A 12,482-nucleotide genomic window follows, 5' to 3' on the forward strand; every position below is an offset into this window, starting at 1 on the left:
CGGCCGTGGTGTCGGGCCCCCACCTGAGCGCCATCGAACTCATCCCAAAGAGGCTCCGGAGTATACTAAAAGACCAGCGGTTGGCGACCCATGCTGGACCTTTGTCGTCTAAACAAGTACATCAGCTCCCAGAAGTTCCGGAGGGTTACCCTACAGCACGTCCTGGGACAACTGGAGGAAGGCGACTTCCTATCGTCGCTGGACTTGGAGGACGCCTACTTTCACATCCCCATCTTGAAAAAACATCGCAAGTTTCTACGATTCGTAGTCCAAGGCCGGCACTACCAGTTCAAGGCCCTTCCCTTCGGACTGAAGTCGGCGCCAGGGTGTTCACCAAGTGCCTAGCACCAGTGGCGGCGCGGCTGCGCCTACAGGGGATCCACGTCTACCCTTACTTGGACGACTGGCTCATCCGTGCAGAGTCAAGGGAGCTCGCCGTCGAACACACAAGGAAGACCGTCCAGCTGCTCACGGATCTAGGATTTTCAATCAACTTCAAGAAATCACACCTAGTACCGTCGCAAGTCGCCCTGTTCCTGGGAGCCAAGCTCGGCACAGTGGCGCGACTAGCTTCTCCGTCAGAGGAGAGGACGAAGGCCATCCTAGGCAAGGTGCAACGGCTGTCGACCATGGACGTGGCCAAGGTGAGGTCCGTCAAGTCCCTGCTCGGCATGATGTCCTCCTGCATTTACCTTGTGTGCCTCTGCACACTACGGATGCGACCGCTGCAGGAGTTCCTCGACGCCCGTTGGATGTAAGCGACGGGCAGCTCCGAAGACAGGATCTCACTCAACAAGACCTTTCGGCAAGCGACCCGGTGGTGGGGCACCCGCGTGCATCTGACAGCGGTAATGGACATCCAGACCCCGGCCCATCAGGAGACGGTGACGACGGACGCCTCCCTGGAGAGATTGGGGGCTCATTCCAGAGATCTCCACGCAAGAGGCTTTTGGCAGCCGGAGGAGAAGTCACTTCACATCAACGTCCTGGAGCTCTGAGCCGTGTTCTTGGCCCTCAGGTCGTTCCTTCCGTCCCTCAAGGGCAAGGTGGTGAGGATCTTCACCGACAACACCACGATGATGTTTTACACCCAGAAGCAGGGAGGCACCAGATCCCCGGCCCTATCCAAGGAGGCCCAGGATCTGTGGCATTGGGCTGTAGCCCAAGGGATGTTTCTGGTACCCTTCCACCTGGCAGGAATAAAAAACACCATCGCCGATGCACTCAGCGGGGAGCTGCGCTCGTGCCACGAGTGGGAGCTGCGGCAGGATCAAGTGGACCTCATCTTCCGACGATGGGGCAATCCCCAGATCGACCTGTTCGTGACGGCGGCGAACACCAAGTGCCAGAGGTTCGCCAGCAGGTTTCCCCAGCCGGGGAGTATGGGCGATGCCTTCTCGTTCCGCTTGGACAGCCTGTTCCTGTATGCGTTCCGTCCGTTGCCGCTGCTGCTGCGACTCGTCAACCAACTCAAACAGTCCCGGTGCAGGATGAGCCTCGTCGCACCGGCGTGGCCGAGGCAGATCTGGTTCCCGGACCTTCTGGACATGTCAGCGTCCCCCCCCCCAGTCAAACTGCCGACGGACGCGGATCTCCTCATCAGAGAAGGAGGCGCCATCCTCCACCACGACCCGGCGTCGCTGAACTTGCAGGCCTGGCTCCTGCAGCGCTAGAGTTTGGAGGGTACGATATCCCGGCGGACTGCAAGGAGGTACTGGCAAAGGCCAGGGCGCCCTCGACTCTCAAATTTTATGGACACAAATGGAAGAGGTTCTCTGTCTGGTGCAGTGCACAGAAGATTAACCCTCTGCGGATTACGGCCCCTCAGGTGCTGCTGTACCTACTGTCGCTGGCCAATTCGGGGCTGGCGCACGCCTCCATCAAGATCCATCTAGCAGCTATCTCCCGCTACTCTGGGACCCCGGGGCGATCATCCCTCTGGTCCCATCGCCTGGTGAAAGAGTTTATGAAGGGACTGTTCCTGTCATTCCCGCCGGTGAAGGCTCCGGCCCCGGCGTGGGAGCTCAACGTGGTGCCGTCTAGGCTCATGGGGCCGCCATTCGAGCTTCTGCATTCAGCACCGTTGAAGTTCCTGTCGTGGAAAACAGCGTTTCTTGTGGCCATCACCTCCGCACAACGAGTGGGAGAGATCCAGGGCCTCTCATGTAAACCACCATACTTGACTTTTCACGATACGAGGGTGGTGCTGAGGACGCTCCCCTCCTTCATGCCCAAGGTGCCGTCGGACTTCCATCTCAACAAGCCCTTGGTGTTGCCAGTTTTCTTCCTGTCGCCTTCGTCGCCGGCCGAGAGGACTTTGCACTCGCTGGATGTAGCTAGGGCGCTGAAGTTCTACGTGGACCGCACAAAGAGTTTTCGGAAGACATCACAGCTTTTTGTGAACTTTGGACCTGTGAATCAAGGGAAGGCTCTCTCGAAGGCTTCCATTTCCAGATGGCTCTCCGGCTGCATCATGCACTGTCACCGGTTGGCAAACCGACCGTTGCCCAGCCGTCCGAGAGCCCATTCAACCAGAGCGATTGCTGCTACCACGGCGTTCTTGTCTGGTGTTCCCCTGCTGGACATCTGCAGGGCTGCTACGTGGAGGTCGACGCACACCTTCACGAGATTCTACTGCGTCGACCGGGATTCCAGGGAGGAGTCAAGGGTCGGCCAACAGTGCTGCGCAACCTGTTCGCCTGAAGGTGGGCCTGGTGAGGAGGTAAGAGTTGCTTAATGTGGAGTTTATGTAATGCTTGATGTTGAGCCTTGCCACCTCCCGTGGTTGCATGTGTGTACTGTTATGTATTCTTATATTCATGAGCATGTGAATCCATGCCAGACCCCATGCTGGAGAAGGAACAAGTTACTTACCTGTAACTGTTGTTCTCTAGCATGGGTCTGGCATGGATTCACATGCGAACCCTCCCTCCTACCCCTCTGCGGCTCTTCACTTGGTCATACTGCCACTTTACATGCTACCAAATCTGAGGATGTCTGCCAGGGGAGGGGCTTAGGGAGAGGACAGTCATTGGCTGGGGGCAGTATGACCCAGAGACCAGTGATTGGTTACTACTAAGAAAGACCGATCAGAAACGAAACTGATACTGATTTTTTCTTTACTGAGGATTCCCAGCCTGACGAGGGGGAATATTCATGAGCATGTGAATCCATGCCAGACCCATGCTGGAGAACAACAGTTACAGGTAAGTAACTTGTTCCTTAATTGTTGCTAGGACACTATTGCAGCAGTGAGTCCAGAAAGAGCTGCTGTCTACACTGTCTTTAAGGAGGGGAATGTTTGCCACCAAACTTGATGAAGGAGTTTTAAGTAAGGCGGACCTGTAATGTAGGGTGGCAGCTGTACTTGAGTGTGTTGGTAAATCCACGGAGGTTATTGTAAGCCATTTCATATAATGATCACTCCAAGTTACCGGTGCCGTAGAGATGGAAACAATGGTCAAAGCACCTGAATGCACTTCAGCTAGAAGTGCTCTGGCTCCTCTCCAAGGGAGCTATAGAACAAGTGTCACAACCCCTGTGGAATTAGGGGGGTGTGCTGACCTTATTTCTTGGAGTGGAAAAAGTGGGTGAATGCCCATCCTCGACCTGCGATACTTGCACACATTTATCTGCTCCCATTCGTTTCAAATGGTCAGGCTGCAAAAGATCCTCAGCCAGCTGGACAAGGGAGATTTTCTCTCATCCCTCGACATGGAGAACGCGTATTTCCATGTCCCCATCTATCATTGTCTTTACAAATTTCTGCGCTTTGTAGTGGTGGGCTGCCAATTTCAATTCAATCACCATCTCTTCGGCCTCAAGTCTGTCCCAAGGGTGTTTTACAAAATGCCTCCTGCACGGCCATGTTTATGGGGCCCAGGTCCTTCCCATCCATTGGACCCATATTACAATTGGTAAAAGGTACCCTGCTAAACTGGTATTTTATAAACCTTGTAGCTTGGTAATTTATATCAGACGCCAAGCTAAACTGAACTACTTCTTGTACCTTGATGATTCCTATTACATGTGAGATCTTCTGTCATCACAGGTAAGTCTACCTCCTCCAATGTACATAAAGGAGCAAATCTATCGTTTGATATGAAAGCAGTAAAATCGCAAGGCAAATCAATATGATCAGTAACATTCTTTCTGCCTACCCTTTTATTATTTTTTAATTAATTCTCAGCCTATGTAACATCATTAGTCTGTAGACTAAACCTATAGAATAAACCCAAAGGCCAGAATGTAATATCTGATTCATGCTGTCAATCATTTGTACCCCTTGGTAGCAATTCCTGTACTTCAGAAGGATTATTAAAAGTGAGGTCTACACAATCGCCAAACATAGTCTTCTTCCCTTCACCAACCAATCCCAATCGTTTGGCCATCAGGCGATCTTTCCACCTCTGCATATCACAATCACACACCTTATTTATAAAATGTCCAGTTTTATTCATAAGGGTGAAAGTATCTTCTTTTTTCTGTGATTTCTAAACTGGGTACTTGGGTCAGTGCCAGCACTAAGAGAATCGTCTGGGGGTAGACTTAGACTAAATTACCTTGGAGGAACCTTGTTCTAATTACTTTGGGCACCTTGCTCTGTTATCCCTGATGTATTCGTTGATTTCCCCCCTGATATTTTCTCTCCCACCCACATTTGCTTGAATTAATCACCTATTCTACCTAAGGTTTGTTATTGTTATTTGTCCCCTCCCTCACTGTTTTCTTTGTGATGTTATCTGTTTTAATATTGGACACATTTAAACATGTAATACTGACTGCCTTACACCTGTTTCCCGCAGGGCTTGCAGCTGCAGCCAACCCTTTCGTCTGCTGATGGAACATCATTGATCACAGTAAACCACCATGTTCCTCATAGTCCTTCAACCATGTTGGATCCCATGTTGACCACAGGTGGCCAATCGCTGGTGTTTCGGCATGCCCAGAACCTACAACTCGGTGACAGTGTGACGCAGAATGTTACCACTGCTACTAATCTGGACAATGTGTTGGCTGCGGGTCAAAATGTAGTCATGATGGGCCAACTACTGACTGTTGGTGAAGTGGAGGACTCAAGCATCCTTGAAGGAGAGGTTCATCAGGTTTTGTTTGGAGATGGTCAGACTATTCCTATAAGAATCATGGACAAACCTCAGACTGTTGGTAAGTTTTCACTCCTCTGATACAAAAGGTCGGGAAACATTTTCTGACTGATATAAACAGCAAGCATCAAAGAAGCAGTACATTACAAATACAGCTTGAGCCCTTTCACAATTTCTTAAAACTAAGAAGTTACACAAGAGGTTCAGTTCAATGAAATTTATTTTGTTTAGGTTTTTCAGGTGGTCAGGAACTGTAATCTCAGCCCCTTCTTTAGACATAGTCCTCATTTGTTCTTCTGGGTACATTAGGACATTTGATTTCTAGTCCCTATAGGTTATGTCAGTCCCTGTGCTTTTTAAGAACTTGGCCACTAAGTCCCAGTATTCAACATTCCTTCATTCTTTCTCTTTATCAAATGTGATTAGGAACTTTTCCTCCAAGTTCCAAAATGCTGTGCTCCTCTGTTTAATTTCTTTTTCAGTTGGCACCAAGTACTTTGCCTCCAAATGTACAGTGAGTGCTCCTCAACTCAGTTATTTGTTGAAACTTTGACTCTGGGTTGCAGAGTTAGTACTTCTCAATTCACACTTTTCATCCAATTCATACCTTTAAGTTCAGGGTTCAGCACTTTTCAGGAATTTTCATCCTCACTTGGTGCTAGGAATTCTGTCTCCCAAGTTTGCACTTTTCAATTCACTAATGTTCACAGTCCATGCTTGGAACTTTGCCTACAAGTTCCTGTGTTCAACGGATTTCTATTCAACCGCTCTCTGACTGGATGTCAGGATATATGACTCCAATTTCGAGAGTTCATCAGTGCTGTTCATCTCAACCACTTACATTTTCTCAAAACTTTATTTTGAATTTAAAATGTCAGTACTACAAAGCAGATCAGTTAGGTCCTACATATCAGTTAGGGCCTACATATCAGCTACCAAGAAACTGTTCATATTGACAGTCACATTACAGCACAAGTCAGCAACCCACTCATTTGTTAAGTATTATCTAGATTTTTTAAATTCAAATTGAATGTTTGTCAGAGACCTGAACATCTGTCTCTCATGCATGCTCACATAGTCTAAGGATGGCAACAGGTTTTTAAATACTGACTGATAGTTTAAGGTGGGATTCCTATTGTCCATTGCGATAATGTCCCACATTTTAGCCACTATTTTACCAGCATGGCTCCAGGTGCCCTCTTAAAGTCCTGAGCTGCATTTGATAGGTGTGTAAGAAGATTGGCATTGTTGCTAGACTTTGGGTGGCTGACCATTTGGTCATTCACCTGAAATTACCACCAGAGTGTCCATAGACAAACTGATCCTTCAATATGTCTTTTATTTTAGACCAAATGTCGTTACAGTATGTTTGTGCCAAGGGGCACGACAACCACATGTGAACCATTGTTCCCACATCCCCACATGCATAATTCGGAAACACCCAAAAATATTTTGCATTAAACTTTGTGGAGTTAAGTATCAATGAAAACAAATATCATAGGAACATTTGTTTTGTTGTTCAGATGGATGGATGAGGAAGCCCTCCTGGGCAGAGGAAGAGGGGCTCAGAGGTAGTAAAGATCCAAAGAGCAACTAATTTGAATGAGCAGTCTAGTTTCTACAAAGGAAAACACCCGAGTGGGACAATTAAAAGGAGAAATGAAGTGCAATTGAAAGAAGGTGGAAACGGCGTAGCTGAAGCCGACCAGAATGCTGAGGTCACCGTGAGAGCAGAAGCAAGCCCAGCTGGTGCTGATGCAAAACAAGCAGCCGGAGGACCATGCAGAATGTTCGCAACAGGAAGCAGCATCAGAAGGGGGAAGCCGGCTGAAGGGGAGACGTACTCCCATTCAGGCGGGCACTGCTATGAGGTTTGAGGTAAAGCAGCGAAGCGCCGTGGCTAACGGAGCTTCAAAAGCAGAAGGAGCAGTCCACTGAAGTTAAGCGGATACTGTCAGGAGCGCGGGCAGGCCACAGGAGGTCCGCCGCTTCCGGTAGACCAGAAGCAGAGATGCCAAGTAAATCCGGTCAGTTGGCCTAAATTCAGAGGTGACCCGGGGCGCTCCGAAAAGACTGTTTAATGGTAAAAGATCATTTTGAATACCGAACCAAGAAAGTAACCCTAGGGAGAGCTGGGCATAGTACCTCTTGTATGGGATATCAACTCGAAGAAACCCAGAAAATGTCTAATTGCTAACATCTGGAACAGCATGCCCAAAGAAATCAGAACCACAGAACCTTCAGGAAACTGCTCAAAACCTGGCTATTCAGCAGACAATGACAACCTCGAAGGGACACCAGCAACAACACCACAGGCAAACAACTAGAGAGGAGACGAGATGTGCCAAAGAACCACAAACAAGAACCTGGCTAGATACCATCAAGTGCGAACCAAATAGCCGTGCCAGAGGCTACAACAAAATGACCGACTTACTAACTCATGTTCCCCCTTTCTGCTCCTCCCAACATAACTGACGCCACTACACCAGACCTTGAACTAGCCACACTACACATAAACAGAGAATCAATACTATGTTCACACTCACCATCTATAGATGCTAGAGCACACCTAGAGTGAACCACCCACATAGTCCATAAAACCATCAACAATGCAACTACACACAAGACACCAGATTATCTTACAGCTACGGCCACCCATGACTTTCGATCCCTTATGGACACCAAACGCACTTTCAGGATTCATATGAGAACTTGTTTCCCAATTCTCCATGCCAAGGTCTCGTATAACCCAAACTAGAGCCTGAAGCGTGTTCCAAGTCTCTAGTAAAGAGTCCAAATTCTCCCATGTTTGGCCTCTCTCACCAAAGCAAGCTCCAACCATTTGCATTTAAGGATCTCAGCTGCCGTCATACATGTATTAGTCTTCTGGTGTCTTAAATATAGCAGAACATTTCGGTTGCTTGGAAATCAAATTTAGCTTTTCATTGATCAGGTGCTAGTGGGGGGACCCTTGTATTGCTTACATATGCACCTAAAATGACCACTGCATAAACCAATATCGGATGCCAGGGCTGTCTCATAGCTGAATTTGGGGTTATCCAAGATGGGTAACAAAGATCCGAAACCGCTTCCCATCCCCAGCCTGCATATGATCTTATCCCAATTTATTAGCAGCTCGTCCATTTTAGACCTCCGCTTTGATGGGAAAAATGGCAATTTATTTATGAAAAATTAACGAATGGAAGCTTTTCGATTCTAACCATTTGTTTTCATCGTTGCTTGGCACCCACTAAGAAATTGGGGCTAATTGCCCCACCCAGAGACCGCTCTCTATTTTGGGAATCCCCAAACCTCATTGAATGTCACCATCATGAGAACCTTTCTTAGAAACCTAGGTCTTTTGCTGTGGCAAATAAATGTAAAGAATTCTGTAGCTGTGTTATGTGGAAGTATGGTACAGTGACTGGGGAGTGCCTGAAAGGTGGAAAGGAAAATGTGTAGGAGATTAATTTTTACTGCTGCTGTCTTCGTCAGCCAGGACACCTTTCTTTTAAGTTGAGCAGAGAAACTAAATTACTTAACCTGCAGGTCTAGCAGGATTTTAAAGATTTTTTTAGGCCTGGCTTAGTGTTCCCCTTATGCTCACTCGGCAAGCCCTCACCAACATCAGAGCTGCAATTCAGTTGCCAGTTGTGATGAATCCTGCGGCCCCCAGCCTAAGATCGTCTCCCATGTGGCCAGGGGAAGGCAGCCACTACCGGATCCTAACCCTGGGGGTGGTATTAGGAAGGGAGGATCGCGTGGGAGGGGATGGCTGTCAGGGGAAAGTGGTCACCCCTTTAGGAGGGACGCAGTATTCATCCTTTACTGAGGATGAGAATGGTATCATTCTGAGATAACTGATGGCATGCTGTCATTGTTCAATTCCCTCCCATGAAACTACCCTGAGAAGATGTTGTGACAAGTCATATAATCAGACCTACATGTACACTTGGGGAGTTCAGGACTTAAATACAACACCCTCTCATTGTCATGAAACTATCTCAGATAGAGGTCCTAATCCCAAGGACAGAACACAAACCTTTGTCCCATTTCATAAATCTGACAATTCTCCGTTTTTAAAACAATCTGAATGGAATAAATACAAAAGGATCAACACTGCTAAGGACTGCAAGGTACAGAACTCTTATAGTACTGGGCAGAGGAAGAGGGGCTCAGAGGTAGTAAAGATCCAAAGAGCAACTAATTTGAATGAGCAGTCTAGTTTCTACAAAGGAAAACACCTGAGTGGGACAATTAAAAGGAGAAATGAAGTGCAATTGAAAGAAGGTGGAAACGGCGTAGCTGAAGCCGACCAGAATGCTGAGGTCACCGTGAGAGCAGAAGCAAGCCCAGCTGGTGCTGATGCAAAACAAGCAGCCGGAGGACCATGCAGAATGTTCGCAACAGGAAGCAGCATCAGAAGGGGGAAGCCGGCTGAAGGGGAGACGTACTCCCATTCAGGCGGGCACTACTCTGAGGTTTGAGGTAAAGCAGCAAAGCGCCGTGGCTAACGGAGCTTCAAAAGCAGAAGGAGCAGTCCATTGAAGTTAAGCGGATACTATCAGGAGCGCGGGCAGGCCACAGGAGGTCCGCCGCTTCCGGTAGACCAGAAGCAGAGATGCCAAGTAAATCCGGTGAGTTGGCCTAAATTCAGAGGTGACCCGGGGCGCTCCGAAAAGACTGTTTAATGGTAAAAGATCATTTTGAATACCGAACCAAGAAAGTAACACTAGGGAGAGCTGGGCATAGTACCTCTTGTATGGGATATCAACTCGAAGAAACCCAGAAAATGTCTAATTGCTAACATCTGGAACAGCATGCCCAAAGAAATCAGGACCACAGAACCTTCAGGAAACTGCTCAAAACCTGGCTATTCAGCAGACAATGACAACCTCGAAGGGACACCAGCAACAACACCACAGGCAAACAACTAGAGAGGAGACGAGATGTGCCAAAGAACCACAAACAAGAACCTGGCTAGATACCATCAAGTGCGAACCAAATAGCCGTGCCAGAGGCTACAACAAAATGACCGACTTACTAACTCATGTTCCCCCTTTCTGCTCCTCCCAACATAACTGACGCCACTACACCAGACCTTGAACTAGCCACACTACACATAAACAGAGAATCAATACTATGTTCACACTCACCATCTATAGATGCTAGAGCACACCTAGAGTGAACCACCCACATAGTCCATAAAACCATCAACAATGCAACTACACACAAGACACCAGATTATCTTACAGCTACGGCCACCCATGACTTTCGATCCCTTATGGACACCAAACGCACTTTCAGGATTCATATGAGAACTTGTTTCCCAATTCTCCATGCCAAGGTCTCGTATAACCCAAACTAGAGCCTGAAGCGTGTTCCAAGTCTCTAGTAAAGAGTCCAAATTCTCCCATGTTTGGCCTCTCTCACCAAAGCAAGCTCCAACCATTTGCATTTAAGGATCTCAGCTGCCGTCATACATGTATTAGTCTTCTGGTGTCTTAAATATAGCAGAACATTTCGGTTGCTTGGAAATCAAATTTAGCTTTTCATTGATCAGGTGCTAGTGGGGGGACCCTTGTATTGCTTACATATGCACCTAAAATGACCACTGCATAAACCAATATCGGATGCCAGGGCTGTCTCATAGCTGAATTTGGGGTTATCCAAGATGGGTAACAAAGATCCGAAACCGCTTCCCATCCCCAGCCTGCATATGATCTTATCCCAATTTATTAGCAGCTCGTCCATTTTAGACCTCCGCTTTGATGGGAAAAATGGCAATTTATTTATGAAAAATTAACGAATGGAAGCTTTTCGATTCTAACCATTTGTTTTCATCGTTGCTTGGCACCCACTAAGAAATTGGGGCTAATTGCCCCACCCAGAGACCGCTCTCTATTTTGGGAATCCCCAAACCTCATTGAATGTCACCATCATGAGAACCTTTCTTAGAAACCTAGGTCTTTTGCTGTGGCAAATAAATGTAAAGAATTCTGTAGCTGTGTTATGTGGAAGTATGGTACAGTGACTGGGGAGTGCCTGAAAGGTGGAAAGGAAAATGTGTAGGAGATTAATTTTTACTGCTGCTGTCTTCGTCAGCCAGGACACCTTTCTTTTAAGTTGAGCAGAGAAACTAAATTACTTAACCTGCAGGTCTAGCAGGATTTTAAAGATTTTTTTAGGCCTGGCTTAGTGTTCCCCTTATGCTCACTCGGCAAGCCCTCACCAACATCAGAGCTGCAATTCAGTTGCCAGTTGTGATGAATCCTGCGGCCCCCAGCCTAAGATCGTCTCCCATGTGGCCAGGGGAAGGCAGCCACTACCGGATCCTAACCCTGGGGGTGGTATTAGGAAGGGAGGATCGCGTGGGAGGGGATGGCTGTCAGGGGAAAGTGGTCACCCCTTTAGGAGGGACGCAGTATTCATCCTTTACTGAGGATGAGAATGGTATCATTCTGAGATAACTGATGGCATGCTGTCATTGTTCAATTCCCTCCCATGAAACTACCCTGAGAAGATGTTGTGACAAGTCATATAATCAGACCTACATGTACACTTGGGGAGTTCAGGACTTAAATACAACACCCTCTCATTGTCATGAAACTATCTCAGATAGAGGTCCTAATCCCAAGGACAGAACACAAACCTTTGTCCCATTTCATAAATCTGACAATTCTCCGTTTTTAAAACAATCTGAATGGAATAAATACAAAAGGATCAACACTGCTAAGGACTGCAAGGTACAGAACTCTTATAGTACTGGGCAGAGGAAGAGGGGCTCAGAGGTAGTAAAGATCCAAAGAGCAACTAATTTGAATGAGCAGTCTAGTTTCTACAAAGGAAAACACCTGAGTGGGACAATTAAAAGGAGAAATGAAGTGCAATTGAAAGAAGGTGGAAACGGCGTAGCTGAAGCCGACCAGAATGCTGAGGTCACCGTGAGAGCAGAAGCAAGCCCAGCTGGTGCTGATGCAAAACAAGCAGCCGGAGGACCATGCAGAATGTTCGCAACAGGAAGCAGCATCAGAAGGGGGAAGCCGGCTGAAGGGGAGACGTACTCCCATTCAGGCGGGCACTACTCTGAGGTTTGAGGTAAAGCAGCGAAGCGCCGTGGCTAACGGAGCTTCAAAAGCAGAAGGAGCAGTCCATTGAAGTTAAGCGGATACTATCAGGAGCGCGGGCAGGCCACAGGAGGTCCGCCGCTTCCGGTAGACCAGAAGCAGAGATGCCAAGTAAATCCGGTGAGTTGGCCTAAATTCAGAGGTGACCCGGGGCGCTCCGAAAAGACTGTTTAATGGTAAAAGATCATTTTGAATACCGAACCAAGAAAGTAACACTAGGGAGAGCTGGGCATAGTACCTCTTGTATGGG

At 47.7% G+C, this 12,482-nt stretch overlaps 1 protein-coding gene across 1 annotated transcript in view; it reads left to right on the forward strand.

Moving 5' to 3' along the window:
- CARF (calcium responsive transcription factor) overlaps nt 1-12,482 on the forward strand; it is a 1,085,705-nt gene that overhangs the window by 1,040,034 nt on the left and 33,189 nt on the right. The window contains exon 14 of the mRNA XM_069615518.1: nt 4,806-5,166. Coding sequence (XP_069471619.1) covers nt 4,806-5,166 — 361 coding nt within the window. The remainder of the gene's footprint in view (nt 1-4,805; nt 5,167-12,482) is intronic.

The sequence above is a fragment of the Ambystoma mexicanum genome, chromosome 9 (genome assembly GCF_040938575.1).
Source record: "Ambystoma mexicanum isolate Mex_15411 chromosome 9, UKY_AmexF1_1, whole genome shotgun sequence".
NCBI classification, from domain to species: Eukaryota; Metazoa; Chordata; class Amphibia; order Caudata; family Ambystomatidae; genus Ambystoma; species Ambystoma mexicanum.